We start from the raw sequence: 25,291 nt of genomic DNA on the forward strand, positions 1-25,291 counted from the left end.
CCATGGGGGGCCAAACTATTGCTGGAAACAGATTTTTCTCCTTTACAAAGCTGAACCTGCTCTGTGAGGTGATGCTCACAGGTTTGGGAGAACCTCTCACCCAGGCACAAATGTTGTGCTTGCTGACAAGCAGCACCCTCACTGCTGCAGGAAGATCTTGGCTCACAAAGAGAGTGACAGTAGGAGCTGAGAGAGCTCCCAGGTTTTTCTTCACACGTCTCCTTGGTGTGGCAAAATAGGAAAATCTTGTGGGGCTGCGATCATATCATGGAATCAAGTAGTTTGGAAAAGATCATTGAGGCCAATTGAGCCTCCTTTTCTCCAGACTGACCCCCCAGCTCCCTCAGCTGCTCCCAGTGCTCCAGGCCCTTCCCCAGCTCCATTTCCTTCTCTGGACACACTCCTCACTGTCTGTCTTGGAGTGAGGGGCCCAAAACTGACCCTAGGATCAGAGGTGCCTCAACAGTGCCCAGTACAGGGAGACAGTCACTGCCCTGGTCCTACTGGCCACATTATTGCTGATATGGGCCAGATGCCATTGGCCTTCTTGCCTGCTGGACACACTCTGGCTCATGTTTGCTGTCAGCCAGCACCTTCAGGTCCTGTCCCACCAGGCAGCATTTCAGCCATTCTTCCCAAGCTGTCATGTCACATGGGGTTGTTGTAACCCAATGCAGGACCCAGCACTTCACCTAATGCCTTATTTCCGATGCCCGGATGGAGACAGGAGACAGGACACAGGAACGGAGGTCCAGGGCCCCAGGAACTAACCTGGAGGTCCTGCAAAAGGACTTGTTGTAGTTAAATGTCACAAGACAGCTGGTGCCCAGCACTTAGGAGAAAGGGAAGTGATTTAGTTTTGGTCATTATCAGAAAAACATGTGTGGAGGACGGGCAATGAGAAGAGCAGCCGTTTTCTATTAGGATAAGAGTAGGTCAGGTGTAGTTAAAACTGGGTAAATGGAGCAGGAAATGTGGCTGTATATTACTCACCCAAGATATATTGCACACATTAGCCTTGTTTGATCGGGTTATTCGGAGATTCGGTGCTCTGAGTGGTGTTTTAGGGTGGACAAATCCAGGCTTTGTACTCTATTAGAATAAATATATTGCTCATGTTTAATAAAGTCTCTGAGTTTCCATGTAACTGAAAGTCTGCAAGTGGTCTTTGCTGGAGTCTTAATGAGTCCCTGCCTGCAATAGGCTTTTGAAGGTGGAAGGTGTGATATTAATATTGTTTATGTAGCAAAATTATTTATGAATATTCATTTAATGATGTTGCCGGCTTCCAGCGTGTATCTGCTCTTGGGAGCTCTAATGGGTTTTCTCTCCTGGCAGAGAGCTGCCTCATGGAAGTGCCAGAGGCTTTGCTGTAAGGGCTCAGTGGGCTGCCCTGCACTGTGGAAATGCATCAGACTGGTGTAGTAAGGATAGTCAAAGAACTGCAAGGCTGCTCTGAAATTTGGCTGTGAAAACTACCCTAGTTTTGCAGAAGAATTAAGAAAAGTTGCTTTTCTCTATTAAAAAGCCCCATGTAATGCAGAAGGCTTTGTTAGCACTGGGCAAGGCAAAATATATTGGGTGGGGTTTTTTTTTAGTGTGTCTGAAGATTTTGTGTCTTAATGAGGTGTGTCCTCTCAAAAGAAGTTGAGAGGGAGATGCTAAGATGGACAGTAATTAGATGCTTAATTTAACTTTATTAGATGATATTCTAAGAAATAATACCTTTTATCTCAACTGTGTCCTTTGCAGCATCTTTGTCTGCATTTACCTTTGGTGCTCTTTGACTGCCCTTTGGTGCATGGACAGGCTCTATCATGTCCCTTTAGCTCCTTCCTAAGCTCTTGGATAAATATGATGGATAAATACATGCTTCTGTCATGGCAACATCCTGCTTTCCTTTCAGGGATGAAGTACTGAGGTCCTGGTCTCTCTGAGATGCCTTTGTCCACATGGGCAGGCTCTTCCCATGGTAGGGTGATGTAAAAGGCAGAATAAACCTCCCTGGGGGCAAACCCTGCTCTGCAGCTCAGATCAGCTCTCCAAGCTCTGGAACTAGACACTGGAGGGGGAATGAGTCCAAGCAGGGAGCCTCAGCCAAGCATTGGACCCACCTGAGACTTCCCAAATCCTGATCTCTGCTGCAGCTGAAGATGATCCTGCACATACAAAGCAGAAACCAAACCAAGTGTGGGGGCACTTTCCCAGCTCTCTTTTCCCTGGCTGCCCCACGGCGATGCTCGGTGCATCATCCACAACCACCATCCCATCTGTGGGCAGTAAATCCTGCGGCAGCAGTCGGGGCTGACTGCAGCTTCGTTCCCCCTTTGCCTCTGACAAAGCTGTATTGTTTTGGTGTGACCTGCTTTTAGGAGCCCCCTGAGGTCCAGCCGTATATCTGTCCTTGCCAGATCCTGCAGGGTGGCTGGGACCCCGGCGGGGTCAGCGAAAGGGTACGTCACGGCTGGACGGCAATTATCCTCTGCGCTGGGAAAAGCCAGGGCCGAGGCTGTGCCATGACCTGGGGTCTCTTAAAAAACCTTTGAAAGGTTGCAGGCTAGTGAAGGTTGGGTTGCTTTGCCTCAGTGCATCCTCCACATCCTCCCCCAGGCATCCTCTGCTAAAAAATTTCACTTGTTCTGCTTAACGGTTACTTTATTTGGACATCACGTAGCAAACACATCCCGCTTTCCCCTGCACTGGCACCCCTGGGCTGGAGGGAATGTTCTTTGACCCTTTCTTATGACATCCTGCAGGACTGAAGTGCCCTGCTTCAAATCATTAGTTCCTTAGTTTCCCATTCTCCAGCTCTGGGCACCATCTGCCCGACAGAGCCACTAAATGGGGTTAAACCCAAAAGAAATGGCAAATTGTGAGAGTGCAAACTGCTCAGTTTGTGTTAAACAGGAGACAGAAGCAGAGTCTGGATGGAAATAGGCAAACTAAAACCAGAAGTTTGGTATCCAGGACAGCTCAGAAGGGGACAGCTGGGGAGATGTCAATGTCCCCCTGCAATGGGCTGGAGGGGAGGCAGCCATTCTGGAGGGAAGCTCCACATGCTGCCTCCTGATGTTCAGCATTACTTTATTTCTTTAATTTCCCCCAAGCAAAAGCAGCCCAAGTCCCTCTCTAAGCAAGCTCTGTGAGTCAGTGGCAGAGCTGGCCAGGCCCTTCCCATGGCTCCATCAGTCCATCAATCCACTAAAATAAAAAAAAAACTATGGACGGAAGGTGTTAGTTTTGGGGGAAGGATACTGCAGCCCCGGGGAGATGCCAGTGTGTCCTGTATGCATTAATGAAACACTTTCTTTCCGGTTAAGACTTGAAGGATGCTCATTGAAAATCAGGCTGCCATGGAAACCAAAGGTGTTTAGTCTTTTGGGAATGCTGTTGGACAGAGGCAGGGAGAGGTGTGGGAGGCGGGAGAACAGTCTCTGAAGAAGACCTATATTAGCAAAACCCTTGATTCACCATCAGTCTGTGCCTGTCTGTTGCTTGTGGCTGCTGATTGTGGGAGGGAAGGGTTTGTCCCTGTACTGGATGCTCTTTGTGGCTCCAGGGGCCTCCTTACTCTCGGGGTGTTCCTGGGTGGATGGGGCATGTGGACCCTCCCGGCTGCAGGGACAGGGATTTGCTGTGGCAGCAGTGCAGGGTGAGGAGGGAAGCGGCAGCCGTGGGGCCGTGAGCACATTGCTGCTGTGGGCACCAGGTCCCTGACAGGAGGCAGCACGTCAGGGACCTTCAGCTGCTCAGGGACACCGGCACCCTGCCCCCTGCTCTCCCTCCCCTGCTCCTTGAGGATGAAACACAGGAAGGTGCAAGCATGGAGAAATAATGGAATTATTGCTCTGTCGTGTACCATTCATTTTAATTAACGCAGCCCGTCGGCGCTGTGACAGCAGTATAATGAAGGTTGGGAGATTACTGCAAAACAATGTTGTCTTCCTACACCTTGTCACTTCCCAGTGCTGTCCCCTGACCAAGCCCTCTCTCCTTCCCTTTTCATTCCACTTTCCATCGTCCAGTACTTGCTGGGGCTCCCAGCAGGTCTGCAGGCAGGAGCTGGGGGCTGCTCCCTCTCCCCTCAGCCCCACACAACCCCTCACCATCAGAAGTGCCTACTAACGCATGTTTTAATTAGAATAATCAATAAGTTGCATTAGGAAAAGGATGGGAGTGGGTCCCTGTTGCACGCACAGAGCAGCTCTTCGTTGTGGCTCATACAGCACCCTGCACTAATGCTGCTGGAGGTTGTCATTAAGGGTAATTAATTGCAAAGATAACCAGTGCTTTCTGTCGGGCACCTTTGGATTAGAGGCTGCTCAGTGCAGCAGGGGCAAACCTGCAGTGGCTCAGCCTGGGCTTGAAGGCTAAATGCAAAGAAATAGATGAAAAGAGCTAACAGCCACCCTTCTTCCCATCAAATATTCCTGAAATCAGCACGTTCCTGCAGAAAACCTCACCGCATTGGAAAATCCTCAGCGCTGAGGGCCGGGGTTGTCAGTGCCGGCTGCCTGAAGTTCGATTCACCCGTGATTTGGATTTTTCCCTTCGCAGCAGTTAATGCTCTGGCCGTGTTTTGCCACCATATCCCGCTCCGTAATTACAGTGACTGCACGGATCAATTAGCGCCGCTTAAAGCCATTAGCAGCCCAGCCCCTGAGCCTGCAGCTCATGGCCAGCAGCGCTGTGTGTGGGGAAGCCGTGGAGGGACACATTCACACAGTACCTGTAGTGGGCAAGCCCTCACTTCTTTTAAATTCTGTTTTATTTTGGTTTTCCATGTTGTAACAATCTAATGATGGCCTCAGCAGGGACACTGGGACACATTTTGTTTGGCTGAGAATGTTTCATTTCGCTGGGATTTCCATGTTGCCTCTTGGGGTTGCCCAAAAGGTGACAATTCTGTTTTGTGATGTGGTTTATTACCAGAAATTTATCTTTGTTCAGTGCCAAAGCCTCTGAAAGTCTGGGACTGTCTTGAAGTATCCATTTGCAAGGGAATAGCAAGAACTTTTCCCAGTGTCTCGTCCAGGGGGATGAGGGAAGTGGGGTGAGAAGCAGAGGAGGGCTGAGAGCAAACACATTTTTATATCTGAAGAGGAAGACAAATATTCTCTCTGTGCCTCAGTTTCTCTGTTAGAAATGCAAAATCTGCCTCTACTGCCCACATCACCTGCAGATTCAGAGCTCTGTGGTGTTAGTGAAATGATTTATCAACTGCAGGAAAACCAGGAGCCAGCCAGCTCCAGTGGCGTGGATCAGTTAAAGGATGAAGATCCAGGCTCTCCACAAATTCATCCCGATTTATTAATGAGCATAAACACCTCAAACACCAGGTTTCCATCCCTATTACAACTATTTCCATTCATCTTTTGTCTTATACCAAAATTTTCCCAAATGAAGGCTTTTCTACAAAGATCTACCCTAAAAACACAATTTTAAAAGTCCTAGCAGAAGCCATAGCTGTTAATGAAATCTTGTAGCTTTAATATTTCCCATGCAGGGACTTTTTCTCTCTTTCCCTTCCCTTGATGAAAGGCTTTACTGGGTTTAATGCTGACCTGTCCCAGCCTGTGTGGCCTGGCTGTCCCTGGCCAGAGCTGGTGTCCCCAGCAGGGAGAATTCCTCTGCATTTAAAAAACATAAATAGCTCCAAGGTGCTTTCATTTTATTCCTATTTCTCATAATTTTATCATATAAAAAAAATTAAGCTGGTGTGGGCCCATATTTTCAACAGGACTGAGGTACTCCATGTTCTGGAGACTCCACTGGGGATGTGTTGGTCCATGAGGCAACTTGGTGGTCCCTGGGAGAAGCTGGGGGGAGCTGATTTCCCAGGCCCAAATCATAAATCATGCATATAAAAAGTCACTCAGGGCACTCTAGCCCAGCATGGGGCAACTGTAAATATTTTTGATCTAAGGGATTATTTTCTCTCTGGGCAGTGTCTCACTCTGTGTGTGACATCTCATTCCTGGGTTGATGTTTTATAGGCACGTGGGCCCTTGTATCTGCTCATGGTTAGTCGATAATGCCAAAACATATGGGCTGTCGTGTACTTTTCCATGTATTCCTGTTATATAGGCTTCGAAAATAACTTGAGGGTTAAAAAATAAATAAATCTCGAGGATGGTATTGTTTGTGCTAGATAAAATCCTGTGAACAAAGCAATTGGCATCATTTCACTTGCAAATTGAGCAGTGAAGCAAAATACCATTTATGAAACTGTAATTTATTCTTGGAAAATCAAGCACTTAAAATGTCGGCTTGTCGCAGGTTAAGTTACAGAAAAGGGAAAAAATAGATTAATGATGAACGTGACAACATTTCAGGGGAAATCATCACAGCTAAAGCCTTTGAAAAGCCTGTTTGCTCCCTGCACAAACGGGATTTTTATTTTTTCCTCCCAAGAATATTAAACCAGGGATTGCTTTGGGTCTCAGTGGTGCTGGGAGCAGCCGAGCAGGCAGTGGCAAGGTCTGAGGAGGTCCTTACACCCCCTTTACCCCCATCCTGCTGCATCCTGTGCTGGGGAGCCCTCACTGCTTTTGGAAGCCAAAAAGCAAAGACTGACTCATTATTTTTTTTCCCTGCTTGTAAATGATCCATCCCTTAAAGATCCTCTTTCTTGCAGATGTTCTTATTATATTCACAGAATCACAGACTAGTTTCAGTTGGAAGAGACCATAAAGACCATCCAGTTCCAACCCCCTGCCATGGGCAGGGACACCTTCCACTAGACCAGACTGCTCCAAGCTGGCCTTGGACACTTCCAGGGTTGGAATATTCTTATGTTTTGGTTCCATACAACTAACACCAAGCAACGTGAACAAGCAGCTCTCCAGTGGGCGCATCACCAGTGCCACCAGTGGGGCACCAAACCCCATCATCAGTTCCTCCATATGATCCACAGATCAAAGGTCTCCTAAGGTCTCTCCTTTGCCCTGGCTTTTATTCCTTATCCTTCTTAGCCCTTTCTCTTCTGGCCAGGAGTACACTCTCCACTGACAGACACCCCTTGAGAGCTGGCAGACACCATGGAGTTGTTGCAATGGGGATGGGAATAAAATGAATATAATTTGCACAAGAGGAGGACAGAGCTCATCAGAATAAGTCCATAGGTGATGAGGAGGCATAGCCTTGTTTCCTGGCATGTGGGAGTTCATGGACCAGTTGGAGCCACAAATCCCAGCCTGGAGCTGCAGTCTGGGTGGGGATCTTGTATCTTTATTTAGGGAAATATCAGCAAATAGTCCCCCACGATTTCTGCGCCAGCATCTCTAAGGTCTCACTGTTAAGTTGCAGTTACTGCAATGACAAGGTATTTGGGGCAGGAATGGGTATGCCCATGATTCTGGCCGAGGCATCGCTCGTCCCCCGCGGCGCTCGCTGAAGGTGACGGTAAAACGGAGTTCACAACCCGAGGAGCGATTGCCGGCTGTAATAGTGTGTCACGTATTAAGGGGGCATGTTTGAAACCACGTTATATTATTAAAATTCATGGGAGTGATTTATAGGGGTTTTTAAAAACAGCAGCTTGCCAATATAAATTGGCTTAGGAAAGTCAACTGTAATCCACCCAGGTCCAAATAATGACATTTCCTCCAATACATCCAAAAAGCTGAAAAGCAGAAAATAATATCCAGGCTCCAGAGATAAGGCGAGCACCCAAGGGAAAAAGGACTCTGAAATATTCATGCAGCCGTAGATTGGATGGTGGAAATGGCCATTCCCAACAGCTGCATTTAGGGACTGATGAATTTAGTTACTGGACCTTTATATTTATCGCTCAATAAACAAGACAAGCTCCTTTACGAGGCCAAGCAAGACTAATTTAGCTATTTTAGCACTAAGGAAATGGCTTTCTGGGCAAGGCAAGGGGTTGGTAATTTTGCATGAAATTAGGAGACTTTTAATTTAGCCAGGGCAGTAAGCACTGGTGGGGTCTGAAGGTGCTGGGAATAACAGGGCTGGAGGTAAAATCTGAGGAATAAATCCCTCCTGGAGCAGTGGGGGGTGGTGCTCACCCTGGATTTTGGGGAACCCCACACTGAGAGAGAGCAGACACTTTCCAAGCCGCCTGCACCTGCTGATGAAGATGTTCCAGCTCTTGATTTTTAAGATGATATTTGGAGGCTTAGGCCATTGCTGTAAAGGTTTTACAGCAGCCGTGCTGGAATCAAGCGCGGCTCTGTAAAAGTGTCAGCAAATGAAGCGGTGATGCCCGAGTGGTATTAATGCCAAAATGACCTTTCTAATAGTTAGGGCTTTATGGGATATTATAAATTCTCCTGTTTTGGCAGGGTTATAACTAGGACATTAGCAGTAACATCTCCAGCGAAATCTGAGGCAGGAACGCGGTGTTTGGAACTGAAAACACCCAACTTAATTTTTTTTTAGTGTTTCTGTAGCTGAAGAGTTGATTTGAGACGTTTCCAGCAGAAATTTGAATGCAGGTGGTCAAAAGGAGATTGTTTCTACTAAAGACGAGTTTTGAGCACTCAAGTAGGGGTTTTTTGAGGGCTCTTAATATTTCCAACAGCCCAAAATCAAAGTGATTTAAACATATTGCTTGGGGTTTTTTATTTCCTTAGTTTCTAAGACTTCAGATTAATATTGTCAAACCATTTTTTTATTGCCATGAAGGCAGGGAAAGTCCTTTTTAATGAAAGCCACAAGCTCTATACAATACCTTGACTCTGCAGCTGCTATCTACAATACCAGATTTCACTGAACTTACATGAAAATCCCCCGAGTGAGCCCACTCTGATCTTTTTTTCACCTCTTGCATTGCCACTGGGAAATAAAATCAGTTTTATGCTGGTATTTATTATGAAGTATATATTTAGACAATCCATGCTGCAATTTAGCTGTTCCGAGAGCTTCGGGGAGTTGTTTGAAGCAACTTTTTACTCACCTGCTTATTGAAACCCCTTTAGAAAGAGCTGCTGGGCTCACTCTCGCTCCTTCATTCCCCACAGCCTCTACTTTGCCTGTCCTTTGGCATCAAGGGCAGCAGAAGCAGCACACAGGACAGTGGCAGGAGGGTGGCTCATGGTTCACAGCCCATTTTGGGGCAAGGATGCATCTTAGAATCCCAGAATGGTTTGGATTGGAAGGGATCTTGATAATCATTCTGTTCCCACCTCCTGCCATGGGCAGGGACATGTTCCTCTATCCCAGGGTGTTCCAAGCCCCATCCAGTCTGACCTTAGATATTTCAGGGATGCGGCAGCCACAGCTTCTCTGGGCAATTGTGCCACGGCCTCCCCACCCTTAGTGCTGCAGGCAATGGGAAAAGCAGCTGCAGCAATAGCTGAGCAAGAGCCAAGATTAATTGGAAATTGATTTGCACTTCTAAGCACAGGTGTCACACTGTGACCCTAGAGGTCTCATCTCACCCGGCTCCCAAAGAGCCCCCATGCTCCAGCAGGGCTCTGCTGATGGCTTGGCTGGAGTTTGTGAGCAAAGCATCAAAATAGAAACCCCTCAGCCCTTAAATGCTGAATTTTGGAAGCTGCTCTTTGAGAGGAGCCAGATTCATCACCACTGAAATGGGATGCCCCAAGTTGCCCTGAACGATCCCCACACCACAGCCCTGCATATGAAAAGAAAAGCTCCACACAGGCTCATTTAGTCTAGTTTTATTTTCCTTGTACAAGTAGCCACAGGCTAAAATCTAAACAGAGCAAACTACAAAAAACCTGGGTGTTATTATTATTTTTTTAATACAGAGCTAACAATCGTGGGATCAGTGGGATTTCAATATCACGACAGTTCAAAGCAAGAAAGGTAGAAAATAAACAGTAGAAAAGTGCTTTGCAATTTGGGTTTTTAGTATTACTGCTAACAGTTGATTCCCAAAAAGGACTGGGACAAAGGTTTAGCATTGGTTTTATTACGACTTTCTTACAAACGTAAAGATATTGCAAGTTGAAGTGATGGAAATAGGATCAAAGTACAAATCCCTCTTTGCTTTTTAAGTGAGACCCTGATCCAAAGCCCCGTGAAATCAGGCTTGTCCCCGACTCGCTGGGCTTCGCACCGGCCCCGTCCCTTCTTGCCACACGATGCCTAAGCCCAGGCTCTGCCCTTGGAGTAAGCCTGGAGCCATTTCCCTGATTCCCAGTGTTCCAGGGCTTTCAGTGCCGTGGCCCTGTGCCAGCAGCGCTTTCGCCCGGGGGTGCTGGTGCTTCACTCCTCCCCATCTCCCTGCCCGCAGCTCCAGCCCAGGCACCTTCCTTTTCCTTTCCCTTTTTTTAATTTGGCGGGTGAGGGAAATAAATGAGCTGGCATCAAGTTGCTCGATGGGATCTGTAACCTGCCTGCTCCGGCGCGCACGGGGACGGATAGATTTCCACACACTGTTTGCACAGATGAAGTGAGGAGCTCCCCCCCTTTGTTTTCATAAGCTTTTAATTTCCTTTTTTCTAACCAATTTTCCCAGACTTAAGTGCTGTCAGAGGGGGCTCAGACACTGCACTGATCCCCCCTGAAATGCCATGGGATGGCTACTCCAGAGGAACACTCCCACAGGCAGCAAAACTCTTCCCTTCACTATCCAGAGGCAACAACACTTCGTAGCTTCTCTCCTCTTATTGTCAATAATTTAAAACCTACAGTCCCTTCGTATAATTTTGGGTGGAAGCTTTAAAATTCCCAAACTCGTCCAGCACTTAAATGTATCAGCCCCTTTACAAAACGAGGAAGAAGAAAGATAATGATAGACAAATAAATACCTGAATCAACAGTGTGAAAATACCCTGTCACAGCATAAAACTATTCCCTGTTCAACTAAAGACAATGTGGATACTATCCCTGAGGAAGCAGCCATCTCTGGTTAACTTGAGATCTCCAAGAATAGGTTGTGCCCATTATGGGTTACCAAAAAAAAAAAAAAATCAGCTTTTGGATATTTATTTCTTCCTATTATTTCATCTCACCACAGCCAGAAAATAAGAGGGTTTTTGGGATCGGCTGAGAAAAGGCAACAGGTTGAATTAGTGTAATTATTTGAAAAATACTGTAGGATCAATTCCTACCCCAAACACAGGCAGTTTCCAGCAGTTTGCACTGGATCCAACACCTGCCCGTCATCCAGTGGTTCTATCTCTGGGTAGAACTGATTCCTCCCATCAGCAAAAAGTTGGGGGAAAAAAAAGGAATAAGAAACCTGGCAAGCTGTTCCTTAAATGTTGTGGTGTGTAAAGGGAGTGAAGGGAATGCTGCCCTTGGCTGGCAGGTGGGCGCTGATGGTGAAAGGCCCTGGGAACCACCCTGGGACTGTCTGGCTGCCTCAGCCTCTGGTCTAGGGAGAGCAAATGATGCCGTGACCCCTTTCCTGTGGCACAGCCCATCTGCCACACACGGGGACCTGCTGTCCCAAATGCACCCAAATACAACGTGTCTACCCAGGTACAACTGTGCCCTGAGCACAGAATAAAAGTCCATCAGTTTCCTTCAAAACCAGGGCAGCAGTTTGGATGAACGAAGGACAGACTGTCCCCCATGCTGAAACCAAACACAAGCTCTTGTTTTAATTCTTTTTTCCTCCTCATTTCACAGATGCAGGGCCAGACATTCGCTAGGTGATGTTTTTCCAAGTTTTGGGTTGGGACAGTTTTGCCTCCAGCCCTGTTCAAGCACTGCAGTACAGCCAGTGGGGCTGTTATGTGTCGCTTTTCCAGCTTTTCCAGTGGCAGCCAGAGGCACAAAGCCAATATGTAATTTTGATTGTGTTTTTTTGCCCAGTTTGGTGGACTTAGATAATTTAGGGAAGACCATGGATCCTCATGGATCACCAGACTTCAGCCTCATCCCTTCAGGGACTGAGCTGCCACAACTGTCTGTGTTTGGTTCCAATGGTACGAATTGATAAGAGCAGAAAAGAAACCCCAAAAAAGAGAAAAAGCTAAACATCTAAAAAATAGTCTTTAAAGATTTACATCCATCTTCAACCATCTCAAACCAACACAGAATCTGCATTGGTTTAAGCCACCATGTTTCTGCATAATTAAAAACAACAAAAGAAAAAACTCTATTCTTGACATACTATTGTATTCCAACTAGTCAAATGGCACAGAATTTCCCTTTAATAAAAGGAAGTAGTGACAAATACTTGTTACTATTACAATATCACAATAATATGATATTAAATTAATAGCATGTTCACAGCTCCAGGAAGTCTGAGCTGAACACTACTCTAGGTTCTGTGTTCACTTTGGCAACGGTACTTATTCAATGTGAACGGCGGCGTTACACACATGAAAAAAACAATAAAAAGAGAAACTGGGCTGGAGTGGGAGCAGGATGGCAGGAGGGGATCGGGTTGTCTTTGATATGAGGTTATAACTTGAGCTGTTTGGTGTCTTCTCCTCCCTCCTGCCTTGCCCTAACCGCAGCATTCCCTGGCTCCTGTGGTGGGGTGGGCTGTGCCCTTGGTCTCACACAGCGCTGTCCCCCCACAGTGCCTCCGCAGGCTGTCTCCAGGTCCAGCTCACAGGTGTGAGCAGGGATCGTCTGACAGCCCATTTAGCCTCTTTGGTGGGGTGGGGAAAGGCTGTTTGGGGGTGTTAATGCCAAAATGTAACCCTTTGCATCTTTTCTGTTCTGCATGATGTCTACAGGAGGATGAATTTTAATGGAAGAGGGCTAGGAACACTGAGCCTGAACAGCTCCTTGCTCTTGAGGTTGGTGCCATTACATCTTCTTGGGCCAAGCTGGATGAGGACAGAGTCCTGCTCCCAGATAACCCTGCCAGCACCAGGACTCAGCTCAGGGAAGAGGCATTTGCTCAGCCTCCTGTATATTGTACTATTTACACAGCCATTGGTTGCATCCCATTGCCAGCTGGGCAGGTGATGGGCGTGTTTTTGACACAAGGGACTCTCCCACTGGTACCATTTAAAAAATATAATTCATACTTTTAAAAAACTTAAACTAATTTCCTTTCCTGATTCTGTTCACTGTCCTTGCAAATACAGCAACGTTTGATTTACCATCACATACACAAAGAGATCAAACCTTCGCATTTGCCTGGATTTAACCACCTCACACAGCAGGGAAAGGGCTGCCCTCTGTCACCAGCTGGCACCTGGTGTCCCTGTCCCCTGTGTGTGCCCCCATCTCACCCATGGGCGATGCTGGTCACACACTGACTCACAAGGCTGCACCATGCCAGGACAACCCAACCTCCACAGTGTCACACTGGTGGTTGATCTCTGGAGGGGACAAACCCTCTCTTTGGTGTCAGGAGCTCCTCTGCCCACCATGGGCATGGGGAAGGGGCAGCTCTGGCAGCCCCCAGCATCCTCCTTGCCTTGTCCCTCCCAAGGAACCAAGCCTTTTTTGGCTCCACTCATCCTTTGGACGTTCTGTGGCTGGAATGGCGCTGGAGGAGCTGGGGGCAGCTCAGTAGCATCTCAAGTGCTCTACTGGGGAAGTGCTCTATTGGGGTTTCCCCACAGGTGCTCCTGATAGCAGGGTGGGCTTTGGGACAAGACAGTGATGTCCAGGTTCCCACCTCCCAAGGGTGTGTTGTGCTGCTTGTGCCAGCACACGCCATAGATCATCCTGCTGGGAATCAGCCTTGGGGAGCAGCACACTGATGCGGCAGAAGAGTGCTCTAGCCCCAGCACTGGAATCTGAGTACCCCGTCCCTTCAAACCTAGGATGGACCAGTGCCCAAATCAGCCCTAGAAGGCAGTGGTGCCAGGGAGCCACAGGGCATCACGCTGCGTATCTGTGACAGCCCCAACAATCTTTAAAGTAAAAAACCACAACACAAATCTCCGCCACACAAAATCACACTGGAGCCCCCAAAAGTAAAGCTCATAACACCAGTGAAGCATCGTGCTTCATGTGGGGCTGGGTGGGAGAGGCAGGAATTGAGGGAGAGGGGAGGACACACACACACACACACACACACACACACACACACACACACACACACGAGTTTCTCTCACACTTGAGGTAGAACATTGCTTTCAAAGGTTTGGAAGTGCTTTACATGGGAACGACAACAAGGAAGCCACCAAGGTGGCGGGTACAGAGCGTGACTGCTGAGGTAGGACCATGCTTGTACTGACCAAGTGCTATGCTACTTGTTTGTTTGAACACAAAGGAAGACGAAGGTATTTCTGCTTCCCAGAAGACATTCATTCCGGTTGAGGTAGGTTCTGAGTTCACTCGAGTTGTCTGTCCAAGTCTTTCAGTAGCCCTCAGGCATCCTTTGACACACACACACTCTTTTTTTTTCCTTTTTTTTTTCATATTATTTAGAGTCAATCAGCAAAAAAAGTATCCTGAGAAATAGCAAAAGTGTACAAAATCATCAAATCCACGGAGAGACAGCCTTCCTAGGCTCAATTTTTGGAGTCAAGTTAGAAGGGTTTTTCCAAATCCAGTCTTCTGGAAATAAAAATAGATCCAAAAAGTAGTCCTAAAGCTGCTGATCAGGAGAAAGTCTGGGATGCCAAGAGATGGGGGCTCCACTGTATCCCCAGTCTGTCAGAGACTGGAGAGTTTGCCAAACTCTGCCAAGGAGTCTGTTACGTAGCAGCTGCGGGGAAAATCCATCGTGACCAGTCTCCAGACAGCCATCATTGGAAGAAACACATTGAGAGGCTCAAGAGAGGTCAGAAAGATAAACTTCACAGAGTTTCCAAAAGGCTGTATACATATATATATATATATATTTATATATATATATAAAAATAAAGCAAAACAAAAAAATAACAATCAGACCGTAGAAATCTTCAATTGACCTGAGATTGACAACTCGTAAAGACATCACCAGCCGTGGGTTTGGTTTCTGGTAACTCCTACAAGAGGCTTTGAGTCTTGGCAGTTTTATCCTTCATTGGCAGAACCATGGTTGGGAGCTGGAGCAGCAGGACTGCTGGCATGGGGGTTTTTTGGGAGGGGGTCTGGCTGCTCCTCAATGATGCTGAACTCATCCAGAGGGAGTGTGGAGATCTGGGTTTCATCATGAGGGGCTGACAGGCTGTGAGCCGACTGGAGAGAGAGAGAAGGGGACAATGCAGTGACAGTGACAGCTGTCCCATGCGCAGCCAGGTGTGCTCCCATGCTGCTGAACTTACCGTTATTCCCTTCTCCTGCTGCTCCTGGGATGGGGATGCTGGGAATAACCTCTCCAGCTCATTCATATCCAGCTGCTTTCCATTCAAGTCCCGGTCATCCCTGTCTCTACGAGTGGCCCCGTTCAGGACAAGGCCTGTGGCACTCCGCTGGCTCCGGGGGATCTGAGGGGTTGACAGCTGCTCCTGCACATTTTTGCACATCAGCAGCCTGAAAAAAAAAAGAGATGGAGCCTGAGAGTGAGAGAGGTGGTTCATCCTCTGTTCCTTCTCTCAGGCTGGCATCTGCCTTCTCCCTGTGCTACATTCCTTCATCCATCAATCCATCCTATAAAGTCCAACATTGCACTGAGAATGTAAGACTCAGGTGGGCACACTCACAGTACCAGGGACCACCACCCCGTGTGAGCAGTGGCACGAGCATCCCTACCTTCCTCGGTACCCAAACATAAGGAAGAGGATGCAGAATATGATGCACGTGATGCCGATGTGGATCCCGATGATGATGCCGGTTGTGGAGGTTTTGTTGTTCTGCTCGTCCTTCATGCAGTCACAGGGAGGATTCAGCACTGCCAGGAAAAGGTGGATAGGTCAGTGGTGCTACTCTTTTATTGCTCCTCTGGCTTTTGGGGAGCCCAGAGCCAAAGTCAGAGCCTTGGGCAGTGCTGGGAGTTGTGTACGGGAAGAGGAGAACCACACGGGAACAGGGGTTCACTGCCTGCCTATGCACCTCCCTTGCTCCCAGCACCCCAGGAAGGGAGACACAGCAAGCACAGGACTGGAATATCTGTAGTGAACCATCCCCATTACCTGACACAATTAATGAAAAAAACCTACTCTGATGTTAATTTTTGCAATAGCCCATGCTGAAGTGGGAGGTAAGAGGCAGGCACCACACCAGAGCAGGCTGAAACCTGATGGAGTAGACAGATGCCAGTGAGATTAATATTTACTCCAGCACAGACAGAAGGGTAATAACTATCTCTTGAAGATATTCCCACTGGAGGCTTAAAAGTCTTCCAAGAGCAGCAGGATGTTTTTTACACATAGATGAATATGAAAGGTGTGATCAGTTAAGGGATTCCCTCTAGAGGTTTCTCCTTCGCTGCCATGTAATACAGAGCTCACACTCTGCAGCCACTTCCCTTTCCAAAGGCACGTGTCCTCCCTTTTGACCAGTGAGGGGCAAAATATCCAGGAGAGCTCCAGGAGATGCTCAGTGCACCATATCTCACCTGAGGATGGCAGCTGGTACCTTACGCACTGGGGGTTGTTCATGTTCATAGCCTCACCTCTGTCTCAAGCTTAGGGGACAAACCTGGCATGTGCAAAACATTTGGTTTGTCTTCCCCCCATTGGTAAAAAAGCCATCCAGGTGCTCTTAGCCCTGCAGAGTTTTGCCTCAACATTATTTGTGATACTGAAAACAAATGAGTGGCTGAAGGTGAGATGAAGGTAATGCCACAGGGGGCACGCAGGATGTGTTTGGCCTCACCACCTTCCTGCAGAGCTGTTTCCCAAACCAGCAGCGAGACCCAGGTCCCATCTCACCTGTCCTCTCCACAGTTTCCCTCAGGGACACGAAGCGGACAGTGGAGTTTCCGTCCCCGTGCTGGTTGTAGGCGAGGAGCTTGACTTCATACACCACTGATGCATCTGCCCAGGGGGACACAGGAGGGACAGTTCAGGTTTACACTATGAGCCTTATCTCCCACAGTGATGCTTATCTGGGAAAAGAACATCTTACCAAATACATACAAGATGCTGCAAACCTGTTGCTGGGAATGCAAAACCTGTGGCACAGCTGCAGCATTTAGGGATTGGGATACACATTTGCAGGAGCTCTCTCCTGCAAATCACAACAGGGTGGGGAGGGGACATGGATCAAGGTGTCACCATACTCACCCAGGTGAGTGATGTTGTAGGCTGTGATGTTGCTGGCCAGGAGCACTGGACCCGTGTACTGGGAGAGGTGGACTTTGCGGTAATACAGCTTGAAGCCTTCGTGCTGGCCCAGTTTGATCGAGGGCTCCCACGTTGCCTGCACGGTGGTGCTGTTAATGACTTTAATAAAGAGGGATGGCATGGCTGGGACTGAAACAAAGAGAGAAAGACAGTGGGTTGCAAGTGCTTTTTCAGTCTGCATGATGAGAAATTCCCCAGCAGCCTTTCCCTGCAGTCACTGCACCAAAGAATGTGCCAGCTGAGATTGAGAAAAATCTGAGCAGACCAGAATCTGGTTTAACAGCTTTAACTTCTTCAGGGAGCTGCAGGAGTTTGCAAGGACTCCCTCTGCTAAGATCAGCAAGCAGAAAGTACTTTTACACTTTGGTTGCAACATGATGCTCAGTCTGGCCGGGTCAGGGTAGGAATGCAGCAACTTTGGCAATACGTTCTCAAATTCCAATTTTTTGCCCTCACCCTGAGGCACAGACCTTTCAGAGTGATTAATGTCCCTGGCAGGAAGGAACCAGAAGGGATGGAGCTGGAGACACCATCTTAAAAGTGTTCTAGGTACCTGCACTGGCATGCAGGGGGCTTGCTCTCCCCATCAGCTTTAGGAGGGAGATTGGTGACTGTGCTGGAGACTCAGGAGAGAACCAGAGCATCTTCATCAACAGCCCCAAACAGCTGAGCAGCCTGAGATCCCTGCACAGCTGGGGCTGGCTTGTTTTGGGAGGCAGGCACTTACCTGGCCTGAGGGGCACACAGGGGGTTAGCTGGGAAGATGTCCCTGCTGCTGATGCAAAGTCCACCAGGAACATGCTCCAGTCAATGCCCCAAAACCCTGCCCTTATTCTCGGGGTGTACTGCAGAGTGGGTCCCTCTCCAGACCCCCAAAACTCTGCCTGGCCCCATCCTGCCCCATCGGTCTTTCTTGAGAGGCAGAGATCTGCAAATTAAAGCCAATTTTCTTGTGATACCTGGGTTTTCCAAAGCTGGCTCTGCCCCCAGCCCAGCCTCTGGGCAGCACTGCAGCACACAGTCCATGTTTTCCCCTCCCTCCCTTTCTCTACACTGATCACACCAATACCAGATATGTCTCAGCAGGACATTTCACTGCTGATTTTTTTCTCATTTCCACAAAACACCCCCAGGCTAAACTCTCCCATCAGTTCCCCAACCTTTGGCACCATCCAGTAGATGCAAAGCATGAGGTGCTACAGGCTCTGTCCTGCCCTGCCCAGGGCTCTGCTCCAGCACCAGGAGGGAGAAAAGTTTTTGGGCACCAAGCTCAGCTCACCCCACAGCAAAATCACCCAGCAGAACAGCTCTACTTCTCCAGCAGCCTCCAGGCTTTGAGGTAGAGCTATTTTTGCCATCCCACATGATTACAAGCTCAGCAGTTCCCACATACAAGGCTTGCTGGGCTTGCACTGGAGCAAAGCTGCTTTCTGGCTTGTTTCTCCCCAAAGGGACTCTAGGATGAGCTGTGCAAACCTGGCCTTTGGCACAGAGTTCAGCACAACCATTAGTGAGTGATGGGGAAAAGCAGATGAAACGTGGCCATGTCAGTCGAAGAGTGATGAGAGCTAAAAAGGGGATTTCCTCAATTTAACAGTAAAACTGCACAGCACAACTGTTTGCCTTTTCCTGGGTACTGAGAGCTCAAGCTTTCCCATGATGAGATTTAGAGGAAGGATGGATGCCTCTCCAGCTGAGCAGGAGGGTCTGGGCAATCCTGTCTCTTCCCAAAGTGATGTCCTCCTTCAGGCTGCAGGGGCTTTGCTTGATGGCCTCTGAGGAAGCCCATGGAGCTGAACAAGTCCCTGCTGACTGCCACGCATCTCCACGTGGATTCAAGAGGAAAGACCCAAGGTTCTGGGTCACATAAATGAGATCTCATCCTGCTTGAGTGCTGCCATTGTGAAAAAAAATGGGCTGAAGTACTCCTTCTTGATAGGATTTATTCTGATGTGCATTTCATTGCTGGCAAAGCTGAATTTAACAATTCCTGGGTGCAAAACACAGAGTAAATTCTATTTATATCAGAATGTGCCATTCCTCCCAAGGCTGTGTATTTTTGCAATCCAAATAAATACTCCTTTTTTCTTATTCTCCCAATTCCCTCCAGGGCAAAAATCCCCACTCTGAGAAGTTGGACACTTGCTTAAAGCATCACTTTTCCAGCCACGGGTGAAAACACCACAGAAAGGGAAATTATCACATTATCCCCTGGACAAAGAAACACTGATGTGGGCCATCCTGATTTGTGAAGACTTGGCTTTATTTTATGGTTGCAGAGCCTTACATTTAATAAAAACCACAAGAATATCTCTCCTTCAAAATATGGAATATAATGTATTTATTCAAACTTTGAGTATATATATATATATATGTATGTATAATACTGATTATAGGTATAGGCACTTGCAGAATGCACGTGCTGTTTATAATGTGATTACACAAATAAGTGTATACAATGGAATATATCTGTCTGTGTGTAAATATATGTACACACACCAGCAGATAGGTGCTTCACAGAAGTAGATATTAGACATAATATGGAGCTAATATAAGTGAGGCATCTCCCTCATGCTAAGGGCTGGGATACTTGTTTTCCTCTTCCGTGCTGTTTGGAATTTTCCCCAGGTCATTTCAACTTTCTTCTTGAAGGCGTCTTTAGCCGAAGATGACTAAAGGAACAGTCTTCATCCTAGAAAAATGTCAAAAAGTCCTGGAGAAAACCCTAAAAAGCATTAAAAGACAAGAACAAGGAGTGTGTGCTGCTTAACGAAGCAGAGAGCGTTTGAGATTTAAAATACCATGGCATTTGTGAAACGGCATAAAGGAGAACGACAGGGAGGAGGCAGAAGGGCCTTCCCAGAGAGTGAGGAGGACAAGGTTCACTTGAGTCCTTTCTCTACAGCATCTTCCCCTCTACTTTCCATCCAAAATCAGCACTGGCACAAAGGAAGGAGCACTGTGTCTCCAGAAAGCATCAGAGGCTCCAGCCAAGCACCCTCTCAGCCCTGAGAAGCTGATGGCCCCAAGCCAAAAGTAACCCTCTCTTTTCTGCAGAGTATTTCATATTCCTGCTCCAAACAATACCAGCATAACATGGTCACTCAGACCAGCTGGCAGCATCTCTGCTGCCCTGGCTCCACTGAGCTGTCCCTGGCTGCTGGATATGGCATCTTGGAAAATCCATCCTTTTCTGAAGCTGTTAGCACAGATCCAGGGGCTCCCCGAGCTCAGGGGGGACTCAGCTCTCCTGTGCATGTTGAGAGGGCACAGGGTAAAATGGCATGGCCATAAGAAGAGACAAATCTGCAGTGAAACCTGAATTTGGTGACAAAAGCCACTGGACTCTGGCTCTCTGAGCCACTCTCTCCTCTGTGAGCAGAAGGCAACAGGCACCCGAGTGAAGAAAACTGAACAAAACAAGGCCCAGAGCTGGGCCTTGTAAATATCTCTTTACCTTCCTACAAGGCAAACACAGGCTGGGGTTGAGTGATCTGAACCAAGCCAGCTTGTCTGTCCAGGACAGGGAGCTAATTCCTGAAGCTTTATTATACAGGACAAGGCCTTTTTAGAAGGATAGCAGGACAGAGATACCTTAAACTTCAGAGAACCAGGAAATTTATGATCCCATTATCAGGATACTATTCCTGTCATGATTGAAGGTAATAATGACAAAAAGTCCTCTCTCACTTGACCTGGACTACTGCATAGTCACCAAGCTCTGTAGAGCATGGCTGGCTCGTAGCTCCTGGGGCTGAACTTGGAGCATCGGGTCAGGGAGTTTCAAGCTTTGCCTCAGCCCATCCTTCTGCCTCTAAATTGTGAGGAAAAACAAACTCCAAGGGTGACTGATTCCCTGTAGAGTATCAAGGAAAATAAACTTGCAGAGCAACAATCCAGTGGGCGAGGATTTACTGGTATTTTTGCTTAAATTCTGTAATGAATATCTGCAAGGGCTGAGAACAGAAGGAGAACTGGATCCCCCATTTGATCCTAAATAGCATCATCACACCAAGGCCCTCTCTGCTGGAAATTCATAATTACTAAATGTTCATAAGAATGATTCCTAGGAAATTAATCTCCATATCTGAGACAAGCCAGGATTCAGAAATAGATGAGTCTCTAGGAAAACATTCTTCCAGTTCTGACTGACATATCACACTGGGGCTGTGGTTTCTACCTGGTACCTGTGTGCAAGGATATTAAAACACCCACTGTCTTACTGGGGAGGCTAACTAGTGGCCAAGTCAGGAAAAAAAAAAAAAGCCTTAGAGATCACCCTAACGTCCCACTGAAACAGAAAGCTGCTCCAGGGCACGGATTTGTAGGTCAGGACAGCTCAGCTCTGATGTGATTTGCCCTGGATAGAGCAGAAGTAATAAAATCTTTGAAAGTGTGGCACTTATCAAGTAAGAGCTGTGAGTACCAGAGCTGCTGGAAGATGATGAGATGCTGCTTGAGCAGGAAGTCTGCATTTAGCAAGGAGTTTAGGAACAGCCCAGAGCAGCTGCAATGCATGAGGCCAGGCAGGTTTGCACTCACCCCCTGCTACAACATCAGCTGGGAGATGCGATGCTGTGTTTAATCAGTTAACCCCCCTGCAAGGATACAAGTGAGTTTTACACAATATCCCAGAGTAGGAGGAGCAGCAGGAACAAGGAGCAGCAACACCACAGGCTACAGTGGCACAGCGCTGCGGGGCGGTGTCGGGGTGAGCGGCGCTGCTGCTACGCACAGCGGGTGTCGGCATCTGAGGGTCCCTGCGCGTGCCTTACCTTCCCCCAGCGTGCTCACCACCGTGACTTCTGAGGCTTTGCTGGCACCCCGCGAGGTGTAAGCCTTTATATAAAAGCTGTAGCTGGTCGAGGGCTCCAGATCAGTCACTAGCTGCTGGAAGGTGCTCTTGCTAACAGCCTCCTGGTACTCCATCTCTACGGGGTCTGAAATGCAAAGGGAGAGAGAACTGAGTGCTGTTAGGCTTTGTAAGAGGTAAAGAGAAAAAATGTTTCAGGCAGTTTGGTCCCTGGGGTGAATATGTACCTGCTCACACACATTTCTGCTTACATTAGGCCATTGAAATTGGTAACGCTGGGACACAGCTTTGAGCAACCTGATCTAGTGGAAGATGTTCCTGCCTGTGGCAGGTGTTGGAACTGGATGATCCTAAGGCCCCTTCTAACCCAAACCATTCTATGATTCTGATTCTGTGATCTCTGCATGCTTTGCCAGAGAGCTACATGGGCAGCAAGATTTGACTATGGAGCTTCATCTTCCCCACCCTTTTGATAACTACAATGATATATTTAGTATTTGCAGGTGTTTACAGTGTATTTACAGCCTCATCTCTACGCTTCAGAGGTGAGGGTAGGTGAGGGAGGTGAGGGAAAACCCTGATGGCAGCAGGGACCACTACAGTGCAGACCTAGTTTTACCCAGTGGGCCGTGTTGCTGAATTATGGGAAGGATGAGGGTGCTCTGGGCAGCGGGTGTAGCACCGTACCTGCTGCTTTCCGGATGTGCAGCACGTAGCCAATGATCTCCTTGGTGTTCTGCAGGGGCTTTTCCCAGGACACCTGGATGGTGGTTGCAGAGACAGTCTCTGCCCTCACGCCCTGAGGAGGGCTGGGCAGCCCATCAGCCCACAGCACGGTGAGGCGGGCGCTGGCCTGCGTGGAGCCCGCGCTGTTCTCAGCCAGGCACTGGTAGATGGCTTCATCCGCCTGGTTGATCCCATAGATGGAGAGAGTGCTGTGTGGGGACATGAGAGGGACAAGCGTCACACTGACTGCCATGGTCCCCATGCTGGCTCCCATGGCAGGCATCTCACAGCCTCTGTTTCACAGAAAGCTTCCAGGAAGCGATGGGCTGGTGCTTTTGGGAAGGTGGTGGATGTGTCATTCCCTGTGACTGGGCAGATTATCTGTCTCGACCTGCAGATACTGTGGTTCAAGTATAGCCAGATGTGGGCACAGAGTGGGACAGGGAGCAGCAGGATCTAAAGGTGTGGGTTCAGGAAGATCCCAGCCACACCACAGAACTAACTCAGTGGCAAGTGCATCCCCACAGCCAAAACAGCTTTAACTGGCTTATCTCCAGTACACACCAGTGAGACCCATCCAGGCTAAGCCAAGTCCAATCAAACACAGCCAGAAAGCCCTCTGGTGATGCTCTAATTGCATTATAGCACATTAGAGCTGTCTAAGGGTGACACTGGGATTAGCTGATTTATCCAGCAGGGTTATAGCCTCAGCTGCCTCTTCTGCACTTCCAGAAACACCATCACCATGAGCCAAAAGCCAAAGCTTATGAGCAAGTCACAGCTTCTGTCTGCAGAACCTCTGAGTGTATTTTTGATGCTTGTGCATCAAAGCTTGCTGCCTTCCAGGGAAACAACCAGAGCAGTTCTTCCAGCCTGCTCTTGGGGACTTCCATATCAGGTTTAGATGGTGTTTTCACCATTCAAGAAAGGACAGACACTGACTACCCTGGAAAACATCCCTAAAGCAGGGGGAAAAGCCAGCCATGTACCAGCCTCCCAAATAAGCACATTCCTGAGCATGGTGGCCATCTCTGCACAGGGACAGCCAGAGTCTTTGTACATGTGGCCACATGAATTGGAGGCCCTTTCTGCACTGCAGGACCCTCCAGCAATGGCTGTGGAAACCGGAGCAAGTTCAGGGCCAGCTCAAAAGTTGCACCACCCAATATCTTTAAAACAACACCAGTGAATACTGACTCAGAAATAATTGTGTGCCACATGAGCTCTGTCTTGCTATTTCAACATGCAAAGCAGCTTTTCTTAATAACATCTGCTCACAAACAGGGACCCATCAATGAAAGCTCCACTCCAAGCCAAGCTCCACTCCAAGGAATAACATGATTCAGGATGTGAATCCATCAGACACAAGGCCTCCTAAATAAATAAATAAATACCAAGTGTATCTCCCTTCTAAGGCATGGCATGGTCACTGTCACCACTGGGAACAGCTCTGGGCTGGAGCTGGAAAGGCAGATTTGACACTGGAGATGTTTTTTTACCCAACTCTGAGACAGCAGCTCAGGTTATGGTAAAATCTGCCTACAATGCCTTTGGTCCTGGGAGGGTGTTCTCACACACAGGACATCCTTGGAAAAACTTCAGAAGCTCACATGAGTTTTTTCTTACTTTTCTATAAGAAATTACCCCAACCTAATGAAATCCACATCCACTATTTGCTTCTAAGGAGAAACAAATTACTTTCTTCTCCTGAAGTGAATTCTAGGTGGACCTGGAACCTGACTGCACATGAGTAAATCCCAAGCATCCCTGCTGATGCAGGGGGCACTTCAAGGCTTTTTGGGAACCGCAATCAAAGCTGCCTTTTATGTAAATGAAAAACTGAACACTGGAAGTGGAAATGATAAATAACCTGCCACTGCCTGCCTGTATGTCAGAACAAATGCTTCTTCTAATTGCAGCAAAATATTGGTCTTCATATATTAAAATTTATTATTGCTGTTGATTTAACATTCCTATTTCTGCCTTGCAAATTATTGGGGGCCATGGTGAGTGAGCAAATGTTTAACAGTCATCTATTTATGTCCTGTGCCTTTGTTTCCTTGGAAACATTGTAAATGGAATATCAAATGTGATGGTTTCAGCTGATACGGTGATTTTCGAGAATCAGCCCTAAGCTCCTCTCATAGCCACGGGCTCAACGTATCTGATTAAATGGAAGGAGAAAGGCAGAGCTGGGAGAGGGCTCGGGGAGGAAGGACCCGATGTGTGGCTCAGCTGTGTCAACAAGGGCTGACTCCTGTGAGGACAGATGGCAGAAGGCAGAATTACGCCATCCCAGAGCTGCACTCCCAGCCCTGCACAAAGCAGATGTGTGGAAGGAGCAGCAGCATTTCCTTCTGCCCCGTCAATGCAGGGATTATTTCCATGTGGCTGCTGTGCATCTGGGCACCCAGAGAAGCCAGGCTGGGCTGCCAAACGGGCCAAGAGCAGCCTTAAGCTTCTCAAGCACAAAGCAGATCTGGACCAAGGGGTATTTAGGCTCCGCCGCCTCCAGGTGCATTTACTTGCTCTGCTTAAAGAGAGGAAGATGTGGAGGTAGGGAGGGAGGGAGGAAGAGGGGAGCTAGGCTGAAAAGCAGTGCAAGGAGCCTGATGGCAGCGCTGTGATTCTGGGGCCAAAGACTTCTCTCTCCTGGGGGGATTTGGTGGTGAGCAAAGCTCCTCAT

General features: G+C 48.0%; 1 protein-coding gene across 1 annotated transcript in view; it reads right to left on the bottom strand.

Annotated features, from left to right (window-relative positions):
- Window positions 1-9,632: 9,632 nt before the first annotated feature.
- The window catches only part of IGDCC3 (immunoglobulin superfamily DCC subclass member 3), a 101,199-nt gene continuing 85,540 nt past the window's right edge, over window positions 9,633-25,291 (bottom strand). The window contains exons 8-14 of the mRNA XM_030955066.1: window positions 22,567-22,814; window positions 21,842-22,006; window positions 17,007-17,195; window positions 16,653-16,757; window positions 15,532-15,670; window positions 15,105-15,312; window positions 9,633-15,018 (exon numbers count right to left, since the gene is read on the bottom strand). Of these exons, the coding sequence (XP_030810926.1) occupies window positions 14,854-15,018; window positions 15,105-15,312; window positions 15,532-15,670; window positions 16,653-16,757; window positions 17,007-17,195; window positions 21,842-22,006; window positions 22,567-22,814 (1,219 nt within the window). The 3' untranslated portion in view covers window positions 9,633-14,853. The remainder of the gene's footprint in view (window positions 15,019-15,104; window positions 15,313-15,531; window positions 15,671-16,652; window positions 16,758-17,006; window positions 17,196-21,841; window positions 22,007-22,566; window positions 22,815-25,291) is intronic.

The sequence above is a fragment of the Camarhynchus parvulus genome, chromosome 10 (genome assembly GCF_901933205.1).
Source record: "Camarhynchus parvulus chromosome 10, STF_HiC, whole genome shotgun sequence".
Taxonomy (NCBI): domain Eukaryota; kingdom Metazoa; phylum Chordata; class Aves; order Passeriformes; family Thraupidae; genus Camarhynchus; species Camarhynchus parvulus.